Genomic DNA, 27,732 nt, shown 5'->3' on the forward strand with positions numbered 1-27,732 from the left:
CTGTCTCAAATTACATAATGTAATTGCCAAAGAAGATTACCAGACTATTTGGGTTACCCTCACGATAGCGGGGTCCCCAGTTAAAATGGAGCTAGATACAGGATCAGCTCTGACCGTCATAAGTCGACGGGATTACGAGCGGCTATTTCCGCATATACCTTTGAAAGACACATCCATTATCTTGAAGACATATACGGGGCAGAAAGTATACCCCAGAGGGAAAATAAGGGTGCCTGTTGTATACAACGGCAAGGAAATACAGAAGTTGTATTTATACGTTCTGCAAGATGGTGGTCCACCGTTGTTGGGACGTGAATGGATCAGAAAGATACGTTTAGACTGGCACTCCATTCAGGCACTGATGGTGACCAGTAAGAAAAAAAATGATGATGACGTCATACCTGGACGATTAAAAGAAATCTTGGCTAACGCCAAAGAAGTGTTTCAACAGGAACTAGGAACCCTGAAAGGCGCCACCGCCTCAATAAAAGTGGAAGATGCGGCAATTCCCAAGTTTTTTAAGGCAAGGCTGGTGCCATACGCGATTCGTCCAGCCGTCGAGGCAGAGCTGGAGAATTTGGAAAAAGCAGGCGTGTTATCCAAGGTAGATTGGAGCGAGTGGGCAACACCCATTGTTCCGGTCATGAAGAAAACGTTGAATAATGATAAATCTGAAGAACAGAGAAAAATTCGCATCTGTGGGGACTTCAAGGTGACTGTAAACCCGGTTCTTCACACGGTACAGTATCCTCTTCCGAGGATAGATATTTTCGCCTCACTATCCGGAGGGAAACGTTTCACCATAATTGACTTAGCACAGGCATATCTACAGATGGAGGTTGAGGAGGCCTCTACAAAGTATCTCACGATAAACACACACAAAGGCCTGTACCAGTACAATCGACTGGTTTTCGGAGTTGCATCAGCTCCGGCTATCTGGCAAAGAGCTATGGAGCAAGTCCTGCAAGGGATTCCGGGGACTCAATGCTACCTAGATGACATCCTTGTAACAGGAGAAAACGACAACGAGCACCTTGCCAACTTGGAGCAGGTGCTCACGAGGCTGAGAGAACGGGGCCTACGAGCAAATCGCCCCAAGTGCGAATTTTTCCAGAAACAAATATCATATTGTGGCCATGTCATTAACGAAGAAGGGTTGCATAAGTCACCTGAAAAAATTGAAGCGGTCGTAAAAGCCCCCGCGCCTGAAAATGTCTCACAATTAAGGTCGTTCCTGGGATTAATAAATTATCATAAATTTTTACCGAACTTGTCAACGGTTCTGCACCCTCTTAACGCACTGCTACAAACGGGAGTAATTTGGAAATGGAGCGAAGACTGTAAACGTGCCTTCCATAAATGCAAAAGCTTGATCACATCCAGGGAAGTGTTGGCTCATTACAACCCATCACTGCCAATCAGACTGGCTTGCGATGCATCCCCTTACGGCGTGGGAGCGGTATTATCGCATAGATTCCCTGATGGCTCGGAGCGGCCGATAGCTTTTGCGTCACGCTCATTGAACTCAGCTGAGCGTAACTATGCCCAGATCGACAGGGAGGCACTCAGCCTGGTGTGGGGGGTGAAGAAATTCAACCATTACCTACACGGACAAAAATGTACCTTGTTGACTGACCATCAACCCCTCGTCTCCATATTCAACCCTAAAAAGGGCGTTCCCATTATGACAGCGCAAAGGCTACAAAGGTGGTCCCTTTTCCTAGGGGCACACCAATATGACATAGAATACAAAGGAACAAAACAGCATGGGAATGCTGACGGGTTATCGCGCCTACCGTTGCCAACGGTAGAAGAGGCGCCTACAGTGGACCCAGTGGAGATGTTCCACTCGACCATAGTGGAATGTCTACCGGTGACAAATTCTACCATTGAAAAGGAAACGAGAAATGACCCGACTCTCTCACGAGTCTACGATTTAACGGTGAAGGGATGGCCAGCACATGGCGAACCACTGTTGCCAGCATTCTCGCAAAGAAGAGAACAGCTGTCAGTGTGCCGAGGAACCTTGATGTGTGGATCCAGAGTGGTGATTCCACCCAAACTCCAGGATAAAGTGCTAAAGGAGCTTCACGAGGGGCATCTGGGCGGAGTGAAAATGAAGAACTTAGCCAGAGCGTTTGTGTGGTGGCCAGGTATCGATGGAGACATTGAAGAAATGACCAAGAGCTGTCTAGGATGCCAGAAGGTCCAAAACGCCCCACCACAAGCCCCTCTACATCCATGGGAGTGGCCCTCATCTCCATGGCAAAGGGTACATATCGACTTTGCTGGTCCATTTATGGACTCAATGTTCTTAATCACGGTGGATGCACACTCCAAGTGGCCGGAGGTAATAAAGATGTCCTCCACCACGGAAAAAACCATCACAGTATTAAGGACCATATTCGCCAGGAATGGGCTGCCTGAACAGATCTGTTCTGATAATGGACCGCAATTTGTATCCGAAGAATTCAGGAAGTTCTTAAAAAAACAATGGGGTTAAGCACTACACGTCCGCCCCATACCATCCCGCCACCAATGGATTAGCTGAAAGGTTTGTCCAGACCTTCAAGAAGGCCATAAAGGCCATGGGTAATGAAGACATAAATCTACAACATAAGGTAGATAACTTCTTGTTTGCGTACAGGAATGCAACACGTGGTTACAAACCAAACCCCGCCATGATGTTTTTCAATAGAAGACTAAGATGCCGGCTGGATTTAGTCAAGCCAAACGTCAGAAGGGACGTAGAGAACCGGCAATTTCAAAGCATGAATGAAAGGCCAACTAGAACCTTCCAGATAGGTCAACCAGTTTTGGCCTGGGACTACCGTACCGAGAAATGGCAGCCTGGAACTATTTGCACATGACTAGGACCGCTGATGTATATCGTGGACATTGGAGAAAGCATAATAAGGCGCCATGCTGACCAGATCATAGAGTCATCCGAAAAAGGACAACCTACACAACTCTATACACCTAGTGATGAAGCAGAGATACCCATAGTATCTACCTCCGATCCGGTGATACTGAAACCAGATGAATCCGACACTGGCATTGAAGCCGAATCAACCTTGCCAAAAGAACCTACTACACCACCGAGGCGTTATCCAGATCGAGTCAGGAAGCCTCCAGAGAGACTGAATTTGTAATTGATTAACTTCAGCAAATGTGTAGATTATTGTTCTTGTAAAAATGTTATTTAATGATTACTTAAAATTTTATGTACTATTTATCTAAAAGGGGAGGACTTGTAGTGTATGTACCTTTAAGAGGAACTATGTTTTTGAAGCCCCTGTGTACTATAGTACCAGTAGTGACCACTCGGGTATATAAGCCTGTATAGCGTCTTGTGTCGTTAGTTCACCTCCAGACTTTGTTCAATAAACACTTGGTAAATCAACTCCTGCATTCCGTGTCTCCATTAACACACGGATCTAATAATACCCATTAAAGACTGGTAGCAAAAATGTTTGTGTTGAAACTCGTGCTTCAAAAACCTTTCACCCAGTGAGGCCAAAACCAAAACACCCTGCACTGTGTAAATGTTCTTGTAGGGCAACACTAATTGGGTAACTTTACTGAGGCGACAGTATTGAAAATGCCACATTGGTGCAGGAGAAGGCACTTTGCGTTAAAGATTTGGTGAATAATTGGTCTTTATTGTTCTGCTGTAGGCTATCCTTAACCCTTCCAATAATGAGAAGCAGAATGCTCCAGTTGTTCAGGAAACAGCACTGGCTATCGGTGAGTTACTCTGTAGGAATTAGTAAAACACTTGAATCTGTGACTTATTTTATACAACCATACTTAGAGATGCTGCTTCTTAGCCTCCAAACATAAATGTGCGTCGCCATCATCTTCAATGTGGAAATTCACCTGCAGACACTGTTCATCCAGGTCACTGGCCCCCCAACTTGTTTATATATAAAGGCCTTGTTCTGGCCAAATCTTTGATTATCTGTGACGTAAGAAAACTATTAGGCACTTGGTCCCAGACCTGAAACGTTAACTCTGTTTCTCTCTCCACAGATGCTGCCTGGCCTGCTGAGTATTGCTAGCATTTTCTGTTGTTGTTACTAGGCACTTGGTCGGAGTATTAAACAAGGCTTTAATCAACTGTTTTTCAACATGGAGATCTAGTTGTGTCCTTCACTAGTTCCTGTTAAAGAATGTCCTGAGCAAGCTGGGCCCAGGCCTGAGTATTTATACTCTCCCTGGACAGTGCCACCAGCAGGCCCCCCAGTATTATTTCATAAGTCTTTCCACATGAATGATAAGATTCATGTCAATCTGTGTTCCATTTTATTGGACTAAAATCAGGTTTTCTTATAACATTTATCACTGCCTTTGCCTTTGATAATTCAGTTACAGTGACGTTTTAATGTTTGGCTGCTAACATTTTTTAGACTTTATTTTTTGCAAATTTCAGTGCAGCCATCCTGTTTTTGGATGAAGCCCACTCAGTTATCAGCCTACCTCTGTTCAGTTTCAGCTAGTTCCAGGTTCAACATGTTTGTTGAAAGTGATGCATGCATCCCAGGAAATTATTGATGTACTGTGCAGATCATCCTTCAATATTGCACGACTTCCAGCGAGGTTAAAAATAAAAGCCGGTTACAAAGACAGCAAAAAGGGCCTCTTGTGACTGTATGTGATATGCAGAAAGGTTGCCCTGACTACAGGGATGTTGAAGCCTTGTCACTCAGGTGTCGCCTTGTGTTTGGGTTTTGTCAAAAGACATTTCTTCCAGCAGCAAGCCAGGCAGAGGCTCGGCATATAACCAGGATCACTTGCAAAAGATGCACTGGCTGACTGGAGTGCTGCTTTTTCTGGTGGGTCCGGAGAGGGAGGTGGGGGGTGGTTCTCGGAGATTTTCCGGGGCTCAAACCACCTCCTCCAGCGCCACCCACTAATCTGCTCAATCTCGAGGTCTGCAGTCAGGCCGAGTTCAGCTGACAGCGGAAAAGCACACGTGACTTAAGGCATTTACCTTTCCGTCAGGCGGTGCGGAGGCGGTTTCCGCTTCTGCTTTGTGGGAACGTCGGTTGTGGCTGGCAGACTGCGCCGTCAGACAAGGGTAACCAACCAAGACTAAAGGGATCAAGGGATATGGGGAGAAAGCAGGGACGGGGTACTGAATTTGGATAATCAGCCATGATTTCATTGAATGGTGGAGCAGGCTCGAGGGGCCGAATGGCCTACTCCTGCTCCTATCTTCTATGTTTAAGAGCAGAACCGCTTCAATAGAGTTGACAACTCTGATTGGATGTATTCCTGGAGTTTTCATCACATGACCTTCTGCCTCCAACTTACCCCCCCCCTTGGCCGCCCGACATGTCTAAACACACGAAGCACCGCCTATCCCACACCGATTGGAAAGCGATCAGACTCTTTGCCACCTGATTGGATGAATCTTGACCGTCAGTCAAACAGCCTTTTTTTCCCCCCTCCTATCTCAAATATTTTTGAAAAAGAAAAACACAATTTTTTTTTTAAATGCCTCTATGATTTTTCTCCCAGGTGTTGCTCGCAGCAGTGTCCTGCGGATTAATCTTTAATTCCTGGAGGGTTGGCGACCCTGCACCTGAAGGATCCACTCAAGTATATGTATCAGTCACACGATCCATCACGTCAGTTATGGCGTTGCAGTTAAAGACATTCTTCCACCTACAGTCAAGCTGCCAATAACTTTTGCTCCCTCAGCCAAACTCCTTGCCTCAAAATCGTAATAAAAAGCATAATCATACTTTACTTAGCATTTACAAATCAGCCTCTTGCAAGGCCAGTATGCATTCTTGGTACTTGTTCTTTGTTAAATTAAGAATGTTTTCATGCATTACATTTTTGTTGCTTTCTTATCCTTTGCTAAAATTAAATCCTCCTTTTGTTCACATACTTGTAGCTGCCCTTGAGAGTACGCACAAAATCGCAAGCTGCTTTATGGATTTTGAGTCTCAAATGGAGGATCTGCAACAGTCACTAGCCGAGAGGTAGTAACTCCTTTAACACTAATAGAAACAACTTTGAATCCCTTTGCATTCATTTGGACCCATGTCCTCCTCATGGACTTGACAGCAAATTGAGAGAGAGAGATGAGCACCATACCTGCAGGTCTCAATGGGGTCCTAAATCATCTTGTTGAGCCAAGTGACCCTCGATGAAGAAGATGGGTTAAAAGACCTTTTCTCCTGTAATTATGAAAGCAAGAAGTGCCATCCAACAGAGATTGAGTGATAAGATTTGGCTCCATCACAGATGTTGGGATTGATTGGCTGCAACATTTTCTGGGTTTTGGACGAGCTATTCCTTCGGGTTTAGCATCACCAGTCAATCCCATAAGTGGACCTTGCGTCCCCTGCGATCTGGAGTGCACCGTTTACTGCCCATATCTAGTTAAACAACAGCGTAATGTAGGGATTGTAACATAGAACCCTGCTGCATATACTATCTTCTATAATTGCATGTACCACCATGTGTGTGCGTTCTCCTGTCTTTAGAGAAGGTGGACTGAAATTCACTCTAGTGAGATGCAAACCAACAAACTGGTTTGTTTTCCAGAAAACAGCAGATGATGCTTTTCACTGAGAGATTTGCTAATTCCCTGTGTGCCTCATTTTATGAAAAATAAAAAAGATACTGTATAACCTTACCGAATGCGCTAGGCATAAGCCCACTTTAATGCTAGCAGATGTGATTTATAGAAGCAGAGTTCTGCTTTACTTCTTGCTTTTGATGCTCAAATAGGATGTTCCAGGTTTTTTCAATATCCATATATATATATACATATATATAAAATATAAACCAGTGCAATTACACGCTAGACAATTATCTCGGCTATTATCTCTGAATTAAAATTCATAGAATCATACAGCTCTGAAGGAGGCCATTGAGCCTGTGCGGTTCTTTGAAAGTGCGATATAATTAGTCCCACGCCCCATCTCTTTCACCATAGCCCTGCAAATTTTTCCTTTTCAAATATATATCTAATTCCCTTTTGAAAGTTACTATTGAATCAGCTTCCACCACCCTTTCAGGCAGTGCATTCCAGATCATAACCACTCGCTGCGCAAAAAAAATTCATCTCCCCTCTGGTTCTTTTGCCAATTACCTTAAATCCATGTCCTCTGGTTACCGACCCTTCTACCAGAGGAAAGTTTCTCCCTATTTACTCTATCGAAACCGAACATAATTTTGAACACCTCTATTAAATCTCCTCTTAACCTTCTCTGCCCTAAGGAGAACAATCCCCGTTTCTCCAGTCTCTCCACATAACTGAAGTCCATCATTCTAGTAAATCTCCTCTGCACCCTCTCCCAAGACATTGACATCTTTCCTAAAATGTGGTGCCCAGAATTGGACACAATGGTCCAGAAATTCATGTCCGGGGCTTCCCGCGGGTGCAAGCCCCCGACCTACACTTACCTAGCGCGCCGGCAGTTGAGGCCTGGGCCTACGTGGATTTCCTCTCTGTGGCCCAGTCCAGCTCCCGGCGCGCTGTGCTTGCGTGATCCAGCGGCGTACTTAGTGCGATGCGTCGGCTGGGATCACATGAGCCATGGGCAACCAATCGGAGGAGGGAAAAGCCCATTCATGAGATTGACAGAAAGACCTGTCAAACTCATGAAAACTCCGGCCCCCAAAACAGTACTTACCATTCAAATAAATATTTTTAAAAATCACAATTTTTAAATAAACTATAAATAACATTAAATAACTATTTTAAACAATAATTTAAATTTTTGAAAAAAATAATTTTATAAAAAAAGGGGCTAAAAATAAACTTACCTTGCTTTAAAGTATTTAAAAATAATAAACCTGTGGAAAAAATGTTCTAATTTTAATTAATTGACCACTTACCTTTTAAAATGAAGTCCTTACGCCTGGTTTTTAAATGTGTAAAATGTAGAGGCCTTCACGCACGGAAAAACCTGTAAAAAAGGAAGTTCAACGCGCAGGCGCAGACTCCCGCGCGCACGCGTTCGACCTCTGAACCCCTTCGTTCAGAGGATCGGAACTGCCGTTTTCCTGCGCATGCGTAGTGCATGCAAGAAACCGGCACTTCAATCGGGTCCACGCGTGAGTACTCCGTGCTTACTCACGCGTTGGGACCCAAATTTCTGGGCCAATGCTCCACTTGAGGCCTAACCAGTCTAAAGAACTTGGGTGCAGGTTCGCAAGAGCCAAACCTTAGCCAAGAGTACACAGATGCACTGCCAGAGTTAAAGAGGTTAACATTGCACAGCTTACCAGCAACAGAGGACTGGTAAGATTCCCGGCACGTCAAGCTAGGACCATGCGACCTATTAGGGTAGCAGAATTACTGGAAGCTAAGTGGGAAGAATCCTAGCCCCCAGTAACAAGTCTATTCCTCCAAGTCCCATTAACGAGCCAGAAAGGTTGACAAGTCATTAAGACTCTCCTAGAGTCCTGCGGAGCTGTTTGACTCAGATGTTGGATTACTGAGTCTGCCTTGGAAGATTGACTTGGTTCTGATCTTCCATCGCCAGATGTTTCATCTCATTACACATAGAGCACAGAGGAACTCGTCCCCTATGGTGCTGTTTTTCCTCCAATCCCACTTATCTCAGCCACACTAAAGTAGAAGTCAGGCATTTCCTCAAAGGCAGAGCCATCCCAAGCTACTCTCCTGCACTTCCCAGCCACTAGTTTCAGTGCAGCACTGGCAAAGTCCTGGACACATGGTGCCCACAAACTTTGAGGTGCAGATAGTGCATGGTATCGGGAGATAAATAGGAGGAAAATATAGATACCCTGACAGAAGGGAATCTTACCTTGTAATAAACCACCAATAAACACACTGAGTCCAAGCTCACAGCTTTAAGAGTGTGATACCACCCCAACAATCCATTGGTATACATCTTTGCTTTATGATTTCAGTTGTATTCATGTTTTCCATAAACCCTACATCTGTGTTCTTTGGCTAAACATCTGTATATGACACAGCTGAAAATGACCTCAGTGCCTTCCCATGCTCCTTTGTTCCATTCAAAATTAAAGATGGGCATATTGAGGGAACGTGAATCAAAGGTAGCGTGTAAAGAATCTCTGCCAGTCAACCGACTAACTTTAGATGGGGTTTATTAGTTTCTCGCTCCTTGTGCCAGGATAAATTTTGAGACAGAGCACTGACAGCTGTAATAAATCAAATAGAGGGAACTGCAGTGAACTGAAAAAGCTGAAGTAGAAGGTTACTGACATTGAACACCTGAATGTCATTTATTCAAACGGTCTATTATGTTGTAAGAAGTACAGAATGAAAGCCTGGTGTGTACCTTGTTGAGATTACTGGTTGCTTATAAACTGAATGTACAATGCTGATCGCTTCCCATGGTAGATGTTCTATCATATTACTGTTTTGTTTTTTAAATTCTCTTTTCTCTTCCCTCCACCTACTCCCACCTCCATTCTACAACTAAGGCAAATACAATCTAGACTCCACTGTGACTTGCAGCTCTGCAATCTGTTCACATTTGAGATAGTCATCCCAGGAAAGGATAGCCATGTTCTGTTAAGAGGCTGGGAGCATTGATCACAAAGTTAAATGCCTATGTCCTAAACATAATCTCCCAGCAATATTCTTAATGCCCATCCCTCCACCTATGGAGGCAGTGATGGTACAAGGGTACCCAAACTGTACCCAGTCTCCACAATGGAACAAGCTTCAAGCTGTCACAGTGGGCGAGAGGGAATAAAAGCTCAGTGTATCAACCTGGCTGAGAACTGCCTGATAAATAACTAATAGACTTTAGTACTAGCTCGAACCAGGTCTCAAGACTTCATTGTGAAGTGACTTCTAAATTGCCCAGGAACAATAATACTGCAGACTTACTGACTTTCACAAACTAGTTTCCCTGAAAGATTTGTTAGAAATGGAACTGTGGCAGTTCGTTATTTGCTGTGCTTTGTGCTCTCTCGGCTCAGGTTCTGTCAGGTGAAGAATCTGGTGGAGTCCTTACCTAAACAATTGCCATGGAGACCTTCATGTGAGTAACTTTAGTTTTCTGCATCTTCTGGGCCTTTTTTCATTTTGGGTGATGAATTCACCATGTGTAGTATTATATAGTGGGAGGAAGAGTTCCATGTCAGCTCCTTAATTTCAACGACGAGAAGCCCCAAGAAAAACTTGTATTTATTTAGCGCCTTATCATGATCATTCTACCATCTCAAACCACTTCAAGTACAATTGATTACTTTCAAATCTTATGTATAAAAACACAGTAGTGTTTTACACCCTGGAACATCTCACAATCAGCAATAAAGGAAAAGAAAAAAAAGCACTGCATTTATATAACACCTTTCATGACTTCAGGGCATCCCAAAGCACTTTACAACCAATGAAGTACTTTTTGAAGTGTAGTCAAACACGGCAGCCCATCTGCACACCGCAAGCTCCCACAAACAGCAGTGAGATAATGACCAGATAATCTGTTTTAGTGATGTTGATTGAGGGATAAATATTGGCCAGGACACCTGTTGATTTTCTCCCCAAATAGTGTCGTAGGATCTTTTACATCCACCTGAGAGAGCAGACGGGCCTTGGTTTAACGTCTCATCCAAAAGACAGTACCTCTGACAGTGCAACATTCCTGCAGCACTGCACTGAAGTGTCAGCCTGGATTATGTGCTCAAGTCTCTAGAGTAGGACTTGAACCCATAACTTCCTGACTCAAGAGGCGAGAGTGATACCATTGAGCCACGGCCGATGTCTTCAATATGATAGTGTTGGTCAGGATATCATGAGAAGTTATGCCCTTTGAATAATGCTATGGATTTATTTATATGCACCTGAATCACGAACAGGCATCAATACAGCACTGGCGTGTCAACCTGGCTATGTGTTTAAGTCCTGGGGAGCGGGACTTGGTCCCATAACCTTTGACTCAGTGTTGAGAGCATTCTCAACTGAACCAAGTCAACACAAGCTGGGTGGCAGAGAAATCTCAGAACACAGCTCACTATTATTAGGCTGAGTTCGTGTTACTGAAAGAGAGAGAAAATGTGGTAGAAATTATGCTCCCAAACTACTTTGTAACTTAAATTACAAAACTGTTTTAGAAAAAAAAATGGCTAATGATATATAATGGAAAGTGAATAATTTTGATCAAACCAGAGTTAAAACTGAAACCTGTCTTTCCTTATGCTTCACACCCATCACTTGCTGCACAAGTAATTTCCATTTGTAGGAGGTTTTGCCCTACTTAGAAGCTGCTTTTTTCAAAAAGCTGTTGAGGACTGAGAGCTTGCATTGTAGCAGTGTGCACATGGTATTTTATTCTCCTGTCTTATTCTTGGAAAATCGACTTCCTGAAAGCTATTTATCAGAACTTGTCTTTCTGTAAATTTCACACCTCCAAGGGCAATGCCTATTGTTGCTCTTGATTAAAGCACAGATCACCAGATTTCTTTTAAAAAAAAAGCACCTGGATATCCTGTATGTTCCATCTTGCGAAACACAGTGTTTAATGTACACCAGAGAAAATAGTGGAGCATATCCTGATAAATGTTCTTTACTCATTAAAAACGAGTGAGTCCAGTACTTGTTTATAGTTTGGAACTTGCCCTGTGATTACAATTCTACTGTATTTGTACAAACCTACAGATACACCAGTACCAGCAAGATTAGCCCCAGTGCCTAGCTATGGATCCCGACCACAAACACGCTGCAGCAGGTAAGGGAGAAATGTATGAAGAAGAAAATGCCATTCAGGTTGAATGCTATTTAGATCCTTTCCCGGGACCTGCTTTTTAATCGCTCGTGGATCAACCTCGTATTGCTGCACTCCCTGCTTAAGATAGCTCTCATTCTCTAGTGTGGATCTATCCATAAAGTGTGAAGAAGTTACTCAATAACCTTGCAGTAGCATTGCATTATTAAAGGACAGAGGTTTAGTTAAAGCACTTATTCAAATCAACAAATGTGTATTCTATTATAAAACTCAGAAAATTATTGAATGTTAAAGGATGGTTTTTATTTATGATTAGACGTTCTATCTATTCCTCAAAATCAAAGGTTCTTGAAACATTAATGGCATTAGTTCATTGATTTACAAAGTACATGCAATAACTTACACAACCACACCAGATGGTTGGAGACACAAACGTGTTCATTTGAGCTCAATATGGTAGCGTAGTGGTTATGTTACTGGACTAATGATCCAGAGGACAGATCCTACCATGGCTGCTGGGGAATTTAAATTAATTCAATAAATCTGGAATAAAGAACCAGTAGCAGTAATGGTGACCATGAAACTACCGGATTGTCATAAAAACCCATCTGGTTCACTAATGTCATCCTTACCTGGTCTGGCCTATATGTGACTCCAGACCCACAGCAATGTGGTTGACTCGCAACTCTTAAATGGCCTAGCAACCCACTCAGTTCTGTCAAACTGCTACGAAAAACTACAAGAAGAGCCGGACGGAATACAATACTGGAAAGTGTGAGGTTATGCACTTTGGCAGGAAAAATCGTAGAGCAAGTTATTATCTTAATGGCAAGAAACTGGAAAGTACTGAAGTACAAAGGGATCTGGGGGTCCTGGTGCACGAAACTCAAAAGGTTAGTATGCAGGTGCAGCAAGTGATTAAGAAGGCCAATGGAATGTTGGCTTTCATTGCTAGGGGGATGGAATATAAAAATAGGGAGGTATTGCTTCAGTTGTACAAGGTATTGGTGAGACCGCACCTGGAATACTGCGTACAGTTTTGGTGTCCATACTTAAGAAAGGACATACTTGCTCTCGAGTCAGTACAAAGAAGGTTCACTCGGTTAATCCCGGGGATGAGGGGATGGACATATGAGGAGAGGTTGAGTAGATTGGGACTCTACTCATTGGAGTTCAGAAGAATGAGAGGCGATCTTATTGAAACATATAAGATTGTGAAGGGGGTGGATGCAGGGAAGATGTTCCTGATGATGGGTGAAACTAGAACTAGGGGGCATAGTCTTAGAATAAGGGGCTGCTCTTTCAAAACTGAGAGGAGGAACTACTTCACTCGGAGGGTGGTAGGTCCATGGAATATGCTGCCCCAAAAAACTGTAGAAGCTACATCATTACATAAATTTAAAACAGAAATAGACAGTTTCCTAGAAGTAAAGGGAATTAAGGGTTACGGGGAGCGGGCAGGAATTTGGACATGAGTCTAGGTTCGGATCGGTCATGGCCCTGTGGGTAGCGGAGCGGGCCCAGGGGCCGTGTAGCCTGATCCTGCTCCTATTTCGTGTGTCTAATTCTGTTAGATGCAGGAGATGGTTCTGTGATAGTGGATTGGCAGTTAGGATCAGATCAGCCATGATCTTATTGAATGGCGGAGCAGGCTCGAGGGGCCGATTGGCCTACTCCTGCTCCTATTTCTTATGTCCGAAGCACTGGACATGACAAAGGCACACCCAGCCCAGTCAACCCTGCAAAGTCCTCCTCACTAACATCTAGGGACTTGTCAAAATTGGGAAAGCTGTTCCACAGACTAGTCAAGCAACAGCCTGACATAGTACTACTCACAGAATCATAACTTTCAACCAGTGTCCTAGACTCCTCCATCACCAGAGGTGGCGGCACTGTGGTATACAGTAGGGAATGGCCCTAGGAGTCCTCAACATTGACTCCAGACCCCATGAAGTATCATGGCATCAGGTCAAACATGGACAAAGAAACCTCCTGCTGATTACCACCTACCACCCTCACTCAGCTGATGAATCAGTTCTCCTCCATGTTGAACACCACTTACCATCGCCGAATCCCCCACCATCAACATCCTGGGGGGTCACCATTGACTAGAAACTTAACTGGACCAGCCACAAATACTGTGGCTGCATGCAAGAGCAGGTCAGAGGCTGGGTATTCTATGGCGAGTGTCTCACCTCCTGACTCCCCAAAGCCTTTCCGCCATCTACAAGGCACAAGTCAGGACTGTGATGGAATACTCTCCACTTGCCTGGATGAGTGCAGCTCCAACAACACTCAAGAAGCTCGACACCATCCAGGACAAAGCAGCCCACTTGATTTAAGGAAAGACTTGCATTTATATAGGGCCTTTCAGAACCTCAGGACACCCCCAAAGCACTTTACAACCAATGAAGTACTTTTGAAATGAAGTCACTGTTAGAACGTAGGAAATGCAGCAGCTATTTCACACACGCCAAAATCCCACAAACAGCAATTAAATAAATGATCAGATCATCCATTACAGGTGTTGGTTGAGGGACAAACATTGTGCAGGGCACCAGAAGAACGCCCCTGCTCTTTGAATAGTGCAGTGGGATCTTTTACGTCTACCCGAGAAGCCAGACAAGGCCTTGGTTTAATGTCTCATCCGAAAGACGGCACCTCCGACAGCACAGCACTCTCCTAGTACTGCACTGGAATGCCAGCCTAGATTAAGTGTTCAAGTCCCTGTAGTGTTGCTTAAACCCACAACCTTCCGACTCAGAGGCGAGAGTGCTACCACTGAGCCAAGGTTGACTCCTCGTTATCTAATACAACCCCATATAAGGAGAACCTAATTGGAGGCTGTAGCTCATCAATACTCAGTTCCTCAGTAACGAGATGTGTTACATATAATTACTATTCCACCCAATGAAACTGCTAATTATAAGTATGTCTTTGATTCTGTAATCATTCAACAGTGGTTTGATTCTACACTCTTAACTAAAAAGGTTAATGTTTTGCCCAGATATTTTCCTTTTGCAAGACTATCGTCCTTACACCATATTATTGATTACAGCTCCCTGAATCTTAGGAACCAGTGCGCATTGGCACGCCTCCAATTGAGTGGTTAGTTCATGTTAAACCCTGCTGGTGCTGTGGGGGTCAGTCTCGGTTCAGAGGTCACCATCTTAGAATTCTTGTGCACTTGTAACTACTTAAAGTATGATTCTGAAATTGTAATATCTTAAAGGCTAAAAGCGAACATTGCTACAATGTAAAGACAAATCAATAGCTGTATTAGCACACTTCAGGTCAGTCTGATTAACCCTTTCCTTATAATTCTATTAAGCATGCCAGAAAAAGGGGGATTGTAAAATAAACAGACCTGTGCGAAATGCAAATAAGTACGTCAGTTTAAATACTCAAGCTCAACGTCTTCCAGGACAAAGCAGTCCAATTGATTGGCACCTCATTCACCAGCCAAACCATCCCTGCAGCACTGGCATAGCATGGTTGCAATGTGTACTATCTACAGAATGCATTGCACCAACCTGGCAAGGCTTCTTTGGCAGCACCTCCCAAAGCCAGAACCTCCACCACCTAGAAGGATGGGCAGCAGATGCATGGGAACACCATCACCTCCACGTGACCATCATCGTTCCTGGGTCAAAATCCCAGAACTCCCTACCCAATAGCATTGTGGTAGTATCTTCACCACACAGACTGCAGCAGTTCAAGAAGGTGGCACATTATCACCTTCTCAAGGACAACAAGGAATGGGCAATAAATGCTGGCCTTGCCCACATCCAGAGAATGAATTAAAAAAATAAATCTACTTAAGCCATACAGATCATGAAAGACCCAGTCTCAGGTCTGCACTAAGTAAGCTGATCACAGCCAACGCTGTTCTACAATTAGCTGTAAGCCTGCAGGACTAGAAGAGAAACAACAAAAAGGGCAGGGTTCCTGCTCCTGATGGTATGAGGAGGGCATTCACATGTGGTCAAAACACAAGGACAACATTAGTGCCAAATTATCCTACCCTCTTCTGCACTGTGGCTTCCCATCTCAAACTAGCTTGAATTCAAATATGGTGTACTCAGAACCACCTGGCTTTGAACCCCCTACCTGCCAGTAGGAAATTTGGTTCTAAAGATATGCAAGTTAATTGAGACTGTGCTCCTAATGAAGAATGGATTGCAGAGTGGTCACTGCTATATAGAGCAATTCCTGCTACCAATGCTCCCGTTGACCAAGTCTTTATACCTAGGAGCACAGCTGTGCTAAATTTACCCTATACAGCAAGTTCCATAGGTGGTTCATACAGTAAATTACTTGAGACAACAGGCAGGGTAGGAGATGAGGTGCTATAATTGGCCTCAATGCCTCTCGATTAAGAACTTGAATTTATATTGCACCTTTCACAATGCCAGGGCATCCCAAAGCACTTTACAGTCAGTGAAGTACTTTTTTTTTTGAAGTGTAATTACTGTTGTAATGTAGGAAACGCAGCAGCCAATTTGCACACAGCAAGGTCCCACAAACTAGGTATAATCTAAAATGGTACTATTTTGAGGGGGATGTAGGAGGGACCTGGGGGTGCATATTCATAAATCTTTGAAGGTGGCAAGGCAAATTGATATGGTGGTTAAGAAAGCGTATGGGATACTTGGTTTTGTAAATAGGGACAGTGACTACAAAAAACAAATCAGTTATGCTAAACCTTTACAAATCACTGGTTAGGCCTCAGCTGGAGTCTTGTGTACAATTCTGGGCACCACACGTTAGGAAGGATGTCGAGGCCCTGGAGAGGGTGCCGAGGCGGTTTACCAGGATGATAGCAGGGATGAGGGAGTTCAGTTATGTGGTGAGATTAAAGAAGCTGGGATTGTTCTCCTTAGAAGAGGTTAACAGGAGACCTAATAGAGGTATTCAAAATTATGAGGGAGAAACTATTTCCTCTGGCCAGGACACCAGTGAGAACTTCCATGCTCTTTGAAATAGTGCCATGGTTCACCTGAGGGGCCAAACTGGGCCTCTGCTTTTAACATCTCATCCTAAAGATGGCACCTCTGACAGTGCAGCACACCCTCAGTACCGCACTAGACTGTTAACCTAGATTTTTGTGCTCAAGTCTCTGGAGGAAAAACCCATAACCTTCTGACTCAGAGGCAAGGGTGCTACCCATTGAGCTAGTTGACCTTTCTCAGTGATAAGGCCCTTTCTTTGACTACAATTCAGTTTGAGTTTACATTTAAAAGTGGGGTGATACTGTGTGTACTCCACTCAGGAGCCGACACCTTCAGGAAAGGAGAGGGGAGAATTTTTTAAATAAAAGGATTGAATTACAGTCCATTGTTCTACAAACAAGGAACAATGGAACTCTGCGTGAACTTTATGTGCAGTGTAGAAGCTGGGTGTAACAGCAGTCACTAACATTGTCAAATGTCCTGTGCTGGTTAACAATGACCATATCTAACCTAGAAATTACTAAGCTGTCTATCTAACTCCTAGAAAGTTAGTTATTAAGCTGTATACTGTTTCTACAAAGTATACTGCAGAAGTCGCTCAGTTCTGCAGTATTTCGCAAGCTTCAGCCGAACTGATCAGTCGTGCAAATAGTGCGAGCACTTCAAAGCTAATCTAATTTGGTGGTGGTGGGGGGGGGGGGGGGCGGAGAAAGGAGGGAAAGAGAGAAAGAAAGTGTACCATTGTAAATTCATTAACCAGTGCTGCCAACACATGTAGACTAGTTTGCTAAATAACCACAGATGCAGGGAAGAAGTCCAAACATTTGTTAAATTTTAATATAATTAAAACAAAGATTTATAGTTTTACACACCTGTCAAGAGCATTAACGTTTCCTACCAACAGCCCGAGGGAGACTGTAATGGTGCATGCATGCACCCGCCAGTGTGGTACAAAGCACCTTCATCACAGTGATAGCGCTGATGAAAGGGCCAACCAGAGGCAATATAGGGGAGGGTCACCCCAGGCTACTCAATTGCCTCCTGGAACTTGGTCCAAGAGCAGCATTGCCCTTAATCCGGTCAAATGCGCAACTCAAAAGCAAGAATTTGGGAGGGAAGAAATGATAGAAAAAAAACATACACAATTCACAACTGCAAACAGCTAACTTACGCCAGTGACAATTTAGATGAAAAGTCGGTCAGTGAAAATGTCTCGGTGGACAGTGCATTGGATGTGCTGAAGTCTAAATCTGGAGCAGTGGGAACATAAAAACCTCCTCAAAATACTGCAAGCATATAGGGCCTCAAGCAAATAGATTGCAAACTCACCTGCTGTGGCTTTGCTACCATTAATTTATCTTCTGATTCAGAATCAACATTGTTGAATATGCCAGAAAGATTTGTTGGGGGTAATTTCACTTACCTTAATGTGCCACAGATTGCTGACATTTATATCTTTATAATTATATAATCTATATTTACATGGTAAAACAAAACATGTGTTTCACAGAAAACAAATTAGGTCATTATTAAAGATCACCAAGTTATCCAACACAACTCCAACCTGCTAGTATATGAAGAGCCTGGGTTCTAAAGCTGGGTTCCACCAAAGCACCTCATTAACCTTGTGCTCCACTAGCTGTATGGATACTAGTAACTCTTGACAAACCCTGGTCAGAGAGCAGTAGAGATTTGCTTCCCCTTTCTTGCTGCACCACCCCCCCTCCTTCCAAAATAATCTTTCCAATCCTAGCAGGGAATCTGCCCCTCTCTTCCCCTGAAAAGGTCAGGCTGATGGCTTCTGAACAGTCTGAAGTGGGAAGTCTAGTCTGGGAGATGCCACTGAACAACATTCTGGCTAGTTATCAGCACCAAAGGCCCGATGTTCAGATGCCAGCAGGGTGTATCATGCTAACTGTGGAAAACTATGGAGAAAGGTTCTGCATAATGTAATTTGTCTAAAAAAAAATATACAAATAACCAGTTAGGAGAACGAGAGACTCAACCAACAGGCCAAGACATGTAGGGAATAGCCTCAAATTGCATATAATAAATCAAAGTGAAAATTTCTATTAATTTTGCCTGGTTGCTTACAGAAGGCGCAGGGGAGAAAGAAAGGGTGTAACAAAGGTCACAGGTTAGAAGTGATCTCCTAGAAAAACAGGTAGTTTTTGAAACACACACATTATCTCTTGCACCCATAATTCAACAAAATTGATTTGTTTATACTGTAGCGATTCGTGTGCATCGCCACTAAATAATCAAGTTCGACTTCGACAAACTATAAATAAGTTGTTTATTTACAGGAACAGGTTAAATACAACAGGTAAGGTAGCAGGTAAGATGGCTGACTAGGAGCACCGTGGTGTAGGTCTTTCCCCAGGGGGGACGCCACGAGGACTAGAAGTTTCCGAACTCAACTGCTAGCAGGTTCCGAGCTCTGACGTCATCACGCAGAGTACAGGAATGAAGCCTGAGTGCAGTAACAGATACATTTAAATGTAAGTTAAAGGGAATTATGTATCTCAATGTAAGGGACAACCGGTGGTACCACCACATAGACCCCCCCCAGAATTCACTTTAACGAAAGTCCAAGGATGAGATGGTCTGACAAGCTGGTGGTCTCGACTTGGCGGGTGAGGTAAGCTGATCCTTACGCACGTCGTGGCGAATAAAACGTATCCGTCAGGCGAAGGAACATGGAAACGTGCGAAACAGCAGGCCTTGTCAGAGTGACAGGCAGGTTGGGTGGACGCGGGCGATGTCTCCGTTGATGTTGAAACAAGTCCTTGTTCCGACAAACTCTGCATGAACGCCAAACGAGCGATCCAGAAGGACTTGACAGGCGAGGTCGGTGAACTCGCCGACAGGTGAGCGAAACCTTCAGGAGGCTGGAACACGTGGAATGGTGCGTGCCATAGTGCTACGACATTAACACAACAGAGGGTGAAGAGTTACTGCATTGACCAGTGAGGCCAGCAACTTTCACGTGGCTGATCGCGGCCGCAGGATGCCCGTTGGACCCGTCCTCTATGTGTGCAGCTTCAGTAGACATTTGCGTTTGTTAAAGGGAAAACTGGAGAAAGGGCGGCAACGGTCCAGGTTGTTGTTGCTTTAGGGAGGGGTAAACTCTGCCTGGAGGGCGGCAACACTTGTAGTTGTTGTAGATTTAGGAGAAAACAGCCGTGAGGGCGGTAACACTTTTCGTTCGCGCCAAAACTTGTAGTAGGTAATACAACCAGCAGGATGACGGGCTGGTGCGTTGTCGGCGGGGAAGGAGTCTTCGTTTTTCACGAGGGATAGGTCCTCGAGCGCGAGGAGTGCGTCCTCGTGGTATCCCCGCAGTGCCCGCTCCGATTTTGTGGGCCCGAACATGCTGTACCCCGCGCTTGGAGATATCTATACTTGCTGTTGCTTTGGACGTAGAGGCGGACGATCCGTGTGGCAGTAGGAAAGACGAGTACGGGGACCGTAAGCAAGTGTGTGGTCGGCGCCGCATCGATGTTCTCGTCGAACGGGGCTTCTATCTTTATAAAGCACGAGGGAGACTGTGGCTCCCTGGATTGCGGTAGCGACAGCAAAACGGCTGGTGCTTCCATGGCGTGCTCCTTTTGTGAAAATCGCTCACAAAAAAAGGGTCCGGTTGAGTTTTGTCCATGTCAAACGGGATCTGCTCCAGACTGCGCTTACCTTGCGAATACGTTCGCAAAGACGGGGTCGCCTTTGGAGGAATCGGTGTTAGGCAGTTGCTGTTCCGTGGTTGTTCGTCGGTCGTCTTGTGGGAAGACGAGGTTCAGGCTACGCGTTGCTACCGTGAAAATCGTTCACGGATACGGGGTCATCAGTTGTAGTGTTGGAATTGATGAGCTCCCGTACTCACGTCGTTGGGTCACCAATGTAGCGATTCGTGTGCATCGCCACTAAATAATAGAGTTCGACGAACTATAAATAAGTTGTTTATTTACAGGAACAGGTTAAATACAACAGGTAAGGTAGCAGGTAAGATGGCTGACTGTAGGAGCACCATGGTGTAGGTCTTTCCCCAGCGGGGACGCCACGAGGACTAACTAGAAGTTTCCGAACTCAACTGCTGGCAGGTTCCGAGCTCATGTCTTTTCTTCTAGTTCTTGAGTATACCAGTAACCTCATTCACCACAAATTAAAATGCATCGTTAAATAAAAGTAAGTTATACTTTGAGTGGAGAAAGGTTGGTTGCTGTGGAAGAGCAGAGGGATTTGGGGATACAGGTTGCCAGCAGCTCACATGGATAAGGCCATAAAAAAAGTACTAATTTAAACTGGGGTTTATGGCAAGAGGTGTAGTAGGATATAAAAATTGAGATGCAATGGTGACTCTATAAACCCTCTATGACCACAGTTGGAGTACTGTGTGCGGTTCCAGATCCACACTATAGGAAGGCAATAGTACACCTAGTATGAGAAAATACAAATACAAAAGACTTGCAAAAATTGAGGTTTTCGTTGGAACAAGAGATTAGGGTGTGATTTGTTATGGGTTTAAAATTATGAAGGGATGGGATAGAGGGGGTTAGAATAAGGGGATGATATTTTTTTAAATAACACAAGTTGAAATCTACTACCAGATTTAGTGATTGAAGCAGAGATCACGGGATAAATTTTCACATTTACCACTCTGGTGAAGCGTAGAAAGCAAAATCAGGTGGGAGGATTCCGTGCCAGTTATCAGAACCCACTGATTTTCTTTAAATTAATTAAATAAGGTGGGTTATGGGACAATCGTACAATCCTCCCCGCTGGATTTCCCTCGGTGCATTCTGCCCAGGTGGTAATTTTTTTTTAAAATTTGCCCATTTGTCAACTCCAAGAATAGGTTAAGATAGGTGACAAAGAAAATGATAAAGGGGATATGAGACTACTCTTGCGTGGAGGAGAAACACCCAACAGGCTGGCTGGGCTGAAAGGTGGGTTTCAGTGTTCTAATTTTCAATCTGTAAAATTCAAACCCCTCTCCTCCACTCCAGAAGCACTATGGATGACTAGGTGCAAGAGACAATGCAATCTGGTGTGATAGGATCAATGTTCTTTGGTTTTGTTAGTTTAATTCTGCATTATCTGGTGTTTGCAGTGTTGTTGCTAGGGGAATGATGCAAGTAACTGGTCTGCTGCCAGTGGCAGATTAGTCATGTACCTATAGGCTTTGGAAGTGAAAAGTCACAAATTCAGACTTTATCTTCTCTCCCCTCACCACAGTTTGAGAACCACCGTATTAGAGGGATCATAGCACAATAGGTTCTGTAAGCAGGACAGGAACCAAACCCTTCCAAATTAATTAACATTTAAAATAGTACTGCAGTCTGTGACCGTGGAAATATCCAGAACCAGATTGTGTTGAATAAACATTTATCCTATTGCTGCTGTTGGAGAAGGATGTTGTTTTTCTTACTAAATTACATCTACAAAGATACACACACTAGCATTTTGTACATAGTTGCTTTCACCTCAATCTCACTGTCTGGATCTACTGATCTTACTGGATAGTTTGCTAGTCTGCAAACTCATTAAAATTAGGTGCAACTTCATCTAGTTTCACATTTATAACCCCCCCCCACACTATGTGTAGCGAAGCGATGAGCCAATTCTGTGTCGTTTACGATTTTAATACATAATGCACAAAAGGCAGTTTGTGTATGGTTGTATTTCTGGAATGGCAAATTTGTTTTTGAAACAGATCCAAAGTTGCCACCACAATCCCTGTAGTGCAAAACAGAGCCTTGTTCCAGCCCTAGTCCTGCAATAATAAATGTTTGTGTTTACAGTCGCTCCAGAATCGAAGAAGCCAGATCGTTCGCTGCCCAGCACTTTGCGAAGAAATAGCACGACTGTCAGATGGAACATTAACACTTACTTAGATCAGCCAGGACAACGACAACAACAAAAAAATAGCTGAAACACAAAGTCCAAGGAGGAAGCCGTTGTTACTGGTCCAGACACTCCTAACAAGTTTGTATGATGCATAACCAGTAAAACTCAATGTTTTCATTTCAAAGTTTATTAGATGAAACCAGGTACAGTGCTCAAATACCGGTTTCACTAGACTGGCAGAAACAGCCCGTACACAACTTTGCTGTTTTTTTTTAAGCCGACAAATTTTTTTTGCCCAACACTATAAAAAAGATACAATTCCATTTACAAGTCTCTTGCTATTACAACTCCTGCAACATGGATCTTTACCCAGATCAATCAAGATCACTTACAACATCAAGACATCCGTGCTAAAAATAAACTGAATTTGACTACTACAAACCTACCCAAACCGGTGCCGTTTTATACAAATCTAGTCGTAGCTATAAACAAAGCTTTTTAGTCAGAAATGCGGACAGCAAGGTGGCTGCGCCTGGGATGTGTTGTTAGAAGTCACGTCTGTGGTACAACTCTGGGTCATAGTACTTGGTAACTACAACTCTGTTGGCAAACTTTCGGCCCGTTAGTGCTTGCATTGCTTTTTGGCAGTCAATAGGAGAGATGAATTCTACAAATATCTGTTTAGAAAAAAGAAAAAAAAAGATCTTTATTGCTAAGCTAAATAAGCTGGTTATTCAAGGCTCAACATAAAAGGCAAATAAGCACTGCAATAAAGGGCCCTCCTGCTTAGAGCCACAGGTAAAGGCCCTAGGGTTGAACCGCTCAGTCAATTATCAGCTGGGCCACTGAATAATGAAGTAATTGATGTCCCCAGTTTAATTGCACCTCCCACTGACATTGCAGTGAGTCAGTGGATGTCCAACAATCAGTATTTTCACTCATTTACTGAAGTCTCATTCACCACCTCCCTGGAAAGAGGCAGATTGCCACACAAACCATAAATCATTTTGCATGTTTGAGTTTAGTTTGCCCCCTTTAATTTTGTTAGGCTAGCGGTCAGGAGAGGGAAAGAGAGAAAAAGCCATAGCCACAGGCAACCCTACTCTCACCTGGAACTAGATTTTACATCTATTGAGCATGAATAGTCAAAAGATCCAGGCCGATATCTGTGTACACACACTTTTCAGCTGCTGTCAGAAACCCTAGCTGTCAACTACAGCACTCGACAAGTGATAAGCTACTTAAGCATTGACCACATATCAAAACTGAGACCTTCCTGGTTTGTTTAGCTGACCAGATATTTACCGACTAAGCCATTGGGAGGGCAGAGTTTACACATTAATGATGCTGGATTTTGGAAGCCTCAAATTCATCTTTTTTGTTTCTGAAACTGATTTCAAAGAAATCTTAGGGATCTGATCCGACACCAGAACCAACTCCAAATATAAACAGTTGAATCCTACCTTGGATCAGAATTAATAAAGTTAGAGGTTCTACAGATTCTGATCCAAATATTAACATTTAAAACTTAATCATCCAGTTATGTTTGCCAGCTTGGTGTGTAATGTAAAGTTATCAAATGTTCATTCTACTACTGTACTATAATTTCAACAGCAGCATCTGTTAGAGATTCCAGTCTGTTCTGACCAAACAGCCATTCTTTTACCTTGCCGCAGCCAGGCACTTCTAGCCCATCCAGTGGTCGTGGGATTTCAATGGATTTCACAGTTCCATATTTGCTGCACTCTTCTCTAATGTCCTCCAGGATTTCCTCGTACTCCTCATCATCGATAAGTTCATCTGGCGATACCATGTTTAACAGGCACAGCACGTCAGTGGGCAGACCCGTGTTCTGAACTTGCATCGACGGAAGGCCCGGCACCTGCACAGTCACCGGCGTTTGGATAATGGCATTCTGCAACAGAAAACAGGGGGGGGGGGGGTTTGCAGCAAGTTAGTTCGCACTTTCCTCTTACACCGCCAGCTATGACCGCCACATTATAGCGCTGAGAGGGTGGGACTATAATCAGGCTCCCCACACCTGCAAGAGTCTGAAACAAGTCTGCCTTACTGCTGCTGTATGTTCCAGGTAACAACAATGGAAAAAAATATATAGATATTAATGAAATAAAAGACCACAGGATGACAAGAAAAAAAACCACATCCAACAGCAGCTTCACCAACAGCAATGGAAAAAATTACAATCAGCAGTGTGATGAATATCCAGTTACTGTTTTTGGTTGTGTTTGGAGCAAAGAGAGTTGGCCAGAACTCTCATTCTTCTTGAAAGTGTTGTGGATTAAGCAGATGAGGCCTTGGTTTAACATAACATCCAAAAGCTGATATGTCAAGCAATGACTAGATTGCCAGCCTAGATTATGTGCTCAAGGCTTAGGAGGGCATCTTAAACGCACCGCCACCCGACAGGATAAAGGGCTACACCAACTGAGCCAAATGAGGTAAATAAGGAAACGTGCTGCAGTTTGACACCATCGGTGGAGGTCACAGGATGAAGATCAATTCGGATTGAGAAACTTTAGAATCTTACAGCACATGCCTTTGAAAGAGCTGATCAGTTTAGTCCCACACCCATAACTCTACAAATTAATCCTCTTCAGGTACATGTCTAATTGCCTTTGAAAAGTTCCTATGGAATCTGATTCCACCACCCTTTCAGGTAGTGTATTCCAGATCTTATGACCCTCGGTGTGAAGACATTTCTCATTTTCCCTCTAGTTCTTTTGCCAATTATTTTCAATCTATGACCCCTGGTTACTGACTCACTTGCCAGAGGAAACAGTTTCTCCCTACTTGCTCTATCAAAACCCCATATAATTTTGAACACCTCTATTAGGTCTCCCCATAACTTTCTCTGCTCCAAGAACAATCCCAGCTTCTCCAAATAACTAAAGTCCCTCATCCCTGGTAAACCTTTGCAAAACATTATATTCATGGGATAAAAACAGAAAATGCTGGAAATACTCAGCAGGTCAGGCAGCATCTGTGGAGAGAGAAACAGAGTTAACGTTTCAGGTCGATGACCCTTCGTCAGAACTGGAAAAAGTTAGAGATGTAACAGGTTTTTAAGCAAGTGTCGGGGCAGGGAAAGAGGGGAGGGGAGGAAAGAACAAAAGGGAAGGTCTGTGATAGGATGGAAGGCAGGAGAGATTAAAGACAAAAGGGATGATGGTGCAAGGCAAAAGGAGATGGTAATGGGACAAGTTAAGAAACAAAAGCGGACTCTAGATGAAGTGTAAATGGCAATGGCAGAATCATCAACAGCTGCCATGCGAGAAAAAAAAATAGGGGCCGAGGTTATAGTCTGAAATTGTTGAACTCTATGTCGAGTCCAGAAGGCTGTAAAGTGCCTCATCGAAAGAGGTGCTGTTCCTTGAGCTTTGTTGGAACAGTGCAAGAGGCCGAGGATGGAGCGATCAGAGTGGGAGTGGAGCAGAGAATTAGTGACAGGCGGCCGCAAGCTCGGGGTTATGCTTATGGGCTGAACGGAAGTGTTCCGCAAAGCGGTCACCCAATCTGCGTTTGGTCTCCCCAATGCAGAGGAGACCGCATCGTGAGCAGCAAATACAGTATACTAAATTGCAAGTACAACAAGTAAATTGCTGTTTCACCTGGAACGAGTGTTTGGGGCCCTGAACAGTGGGAAGGGAGGAGGTAAAAGGGCAGGTGTTGCATCTCCTGCACTTGCAGGGGAAGGGGTGTTGGGGGTGATAAGAGGAGTGGACCAGGGTGTCGCAGAGGGAGCGGTCCCATCGGCATTCTGAAAGGGGAGGGGAGGGGGAAGATGTGTTTGGTAGTGGGATCACGCTGGACTTGGCAGAAATGGCAGAGGATGATCCGTTGAATGTGGAGGTTGGTGGGGTGAAAGGTGAGGACAAGGGGAACCCAATCGTGGTTCGGAGGGGAAGGGGTGACAGCAGAAGAACTTTTTCCAGTTCTGACGAAGGGCCATTGATCTGAAACGTTAACTCTTTCTCTACAGATGCTGCCTGACCTGCTGAGTATTTCCAGCATTTTCTGTTTTTATTTCAGATTTCCAGCATCTGGCTTTTGTATTATATTCATGGGTCTTAGCCAAGGCAAATTAATTCTCAACGAAATATTAAACAGCACCTCTCTCTCATTTCATCACGTGTATAAATGATACTGCACTACTCAGTTGACCTGCACGTATGGATCAACTGGATGAACAGCAGAGGTGCATAGTGCCATTTCTAGTTTATTATTATATCACTAACTGATTTTGACCTCATTTTATTTTTAAAGAACTACAATCTCAAACTCAAGCAGAAGTAAACGCCTTTTGGCAGCCCATGAAATGCTAATGCTTAACCACAGGGAGTGTTTGAGGCAGGGGCCATTGCTTCTTGGGAAAAAATAAAGTATTATGGGACAGGGCAGTAGGCTTAATTTGGGATTACTCTAGCAAAAAACTGGCACAGACAATGATGGGGCAAATGGCCTTCTGTGCTGTAAACATCCATGGGTCTATGGTTCAGTGAATGGCTTTCAGGTAGTGAGCACTATGGCAGGAAGCCATCAATTCAGCTACTACCTCTACTACTGAGGTCAGAGGGTTACCTTATTTGAAAATGTTGACCATGCGAAGGTGTCGCAGAGCCATGAGACAGTGTTGATGGAGATTCCCTGATGGCGAGTTTATCCAGTGTGTAGAGCAGCGGAACCATACAGACCGAAAGCCCTCAGATTGGATCTCCACTGTGTGTTGAGTCAGCTGATTGCAGTGGAGGTGTCGGGAGGAGCAATACAATTGCCCGATACGAGACTCCCAAAACAAGCGCTCTACTCGGAGCTCCAGCACGGCAAGAGAGCCCCAGGTGGGCAGAGGAAACGCTTCAAGGACACCCTCAAAGCCTCCTTGAAAAAGTGTAACATCCCCACCGACACCTGGGAATCCCTGGCCCAAGACCGCACAAAGTGGAGGAGAAGCATCCGGGAAGGCACCGAACACCGAGTCTCTTCGCTGGGAGCAAGCGGAAGCCAAGCGCAGGCAGCGCACGTCAACCCAAGCACCCCACCCACCTGTGACAGAGACTGTCGGTCTCGCATTGGACTAATCAGTCACTTGCGAGCTCATTTTTAATGTGGAAGCAAGTCATCCTCGGTTCCGAGGGACTACCTAAGACGACGACAATTGACCTTAGCACCCCAGGGTTTGAGAAGGGAAAAATGACAGGGGTTCCACTACTGATCCCTACCCAGCGACC

General features: G+C 44.1%; 2 protein-coding genes across 9 annotated transcripts in view; one reads left to right on the forward strand and one right to left on the reverse strand.

Annotated features, from left to right (window-relative positions):
* The window catches only part of LOC147102653 (uncharacterized), a 114,917-nt gene extending 92,254 nt beyond the window's left edge, over positions 1 to 22,663 (forward strand). For both annotated transcript variants that reach the window (XM_085963350.1, XM_085963349.1), the window contains 5 exons: positions 3,678 to 3,747; positions 5,906 to 5,993; positions 9,946 to 10,007; positions 11,624 to 11,693; positions 22,441 to 22,663. In XM_085963350.1, coding sequence (XP_085819476.1) covers positions 3,678 to 3,747; positions 5,906 to 5,993; positions 9,946 to 10,007; positions 11,624 to 11,693; positions 22,441 to 22,498 — 348 coding nt within the window. In that variant the 3' untranslated portion in view covers positions 22,499 to 22,663. The remainder of the gene's footprint in view (positions 1 to 3,677; positions 3,748 to 5,905; positions 5,994 to 9,945; positions 10,008 to 11,623; positions 11,694 to 22,440) is intronic.
* Positions 18,922 to 27,732, reverse strand: part of LOC147102654 (splicing factor U2AF 65 kDa subunit-like) — a 39,577-nt gene continuing 30,766 nt past the window's right edge. For all 7 annotated transcript variants that reach the window (XM_085963342.1, XM_085963346.1, XM_085963344.1 and 4 more), the window contains 2 exons: positions 24,153 to 24,401; positions 18,922 to 23,163 (listed from right to left, as the gene is read on the reverse strand). In XM_085963342.1, the coding sequence (XP_085819468.1) occupies positions 23,032 to 23,163; positions 24,153 to 24,401 (381 nt within the window). In that variant the 3' untranslated portion in view covers positions 18,922 to 23,031. The remainder of the gene's footprint in view (positions 23,164 to 24,152; positions 24,402 to 27,732) is intronic.

Source organism: Somniosus microcephalus, chromosome 21 (assembly GCF_052327205.1).
Source record: "Somniosus microcephalus isolate GS21.2 chromosome 21, FLI_Smic_1.0, whole genome shotgun sequence".
Classification (NCBI taxonomy): Eukaryota; Metazoa; Chordata; class Chondrichthyes; order Squaliformes; family Somniosidae; genus Somniosus; species Somniosus microcephalus.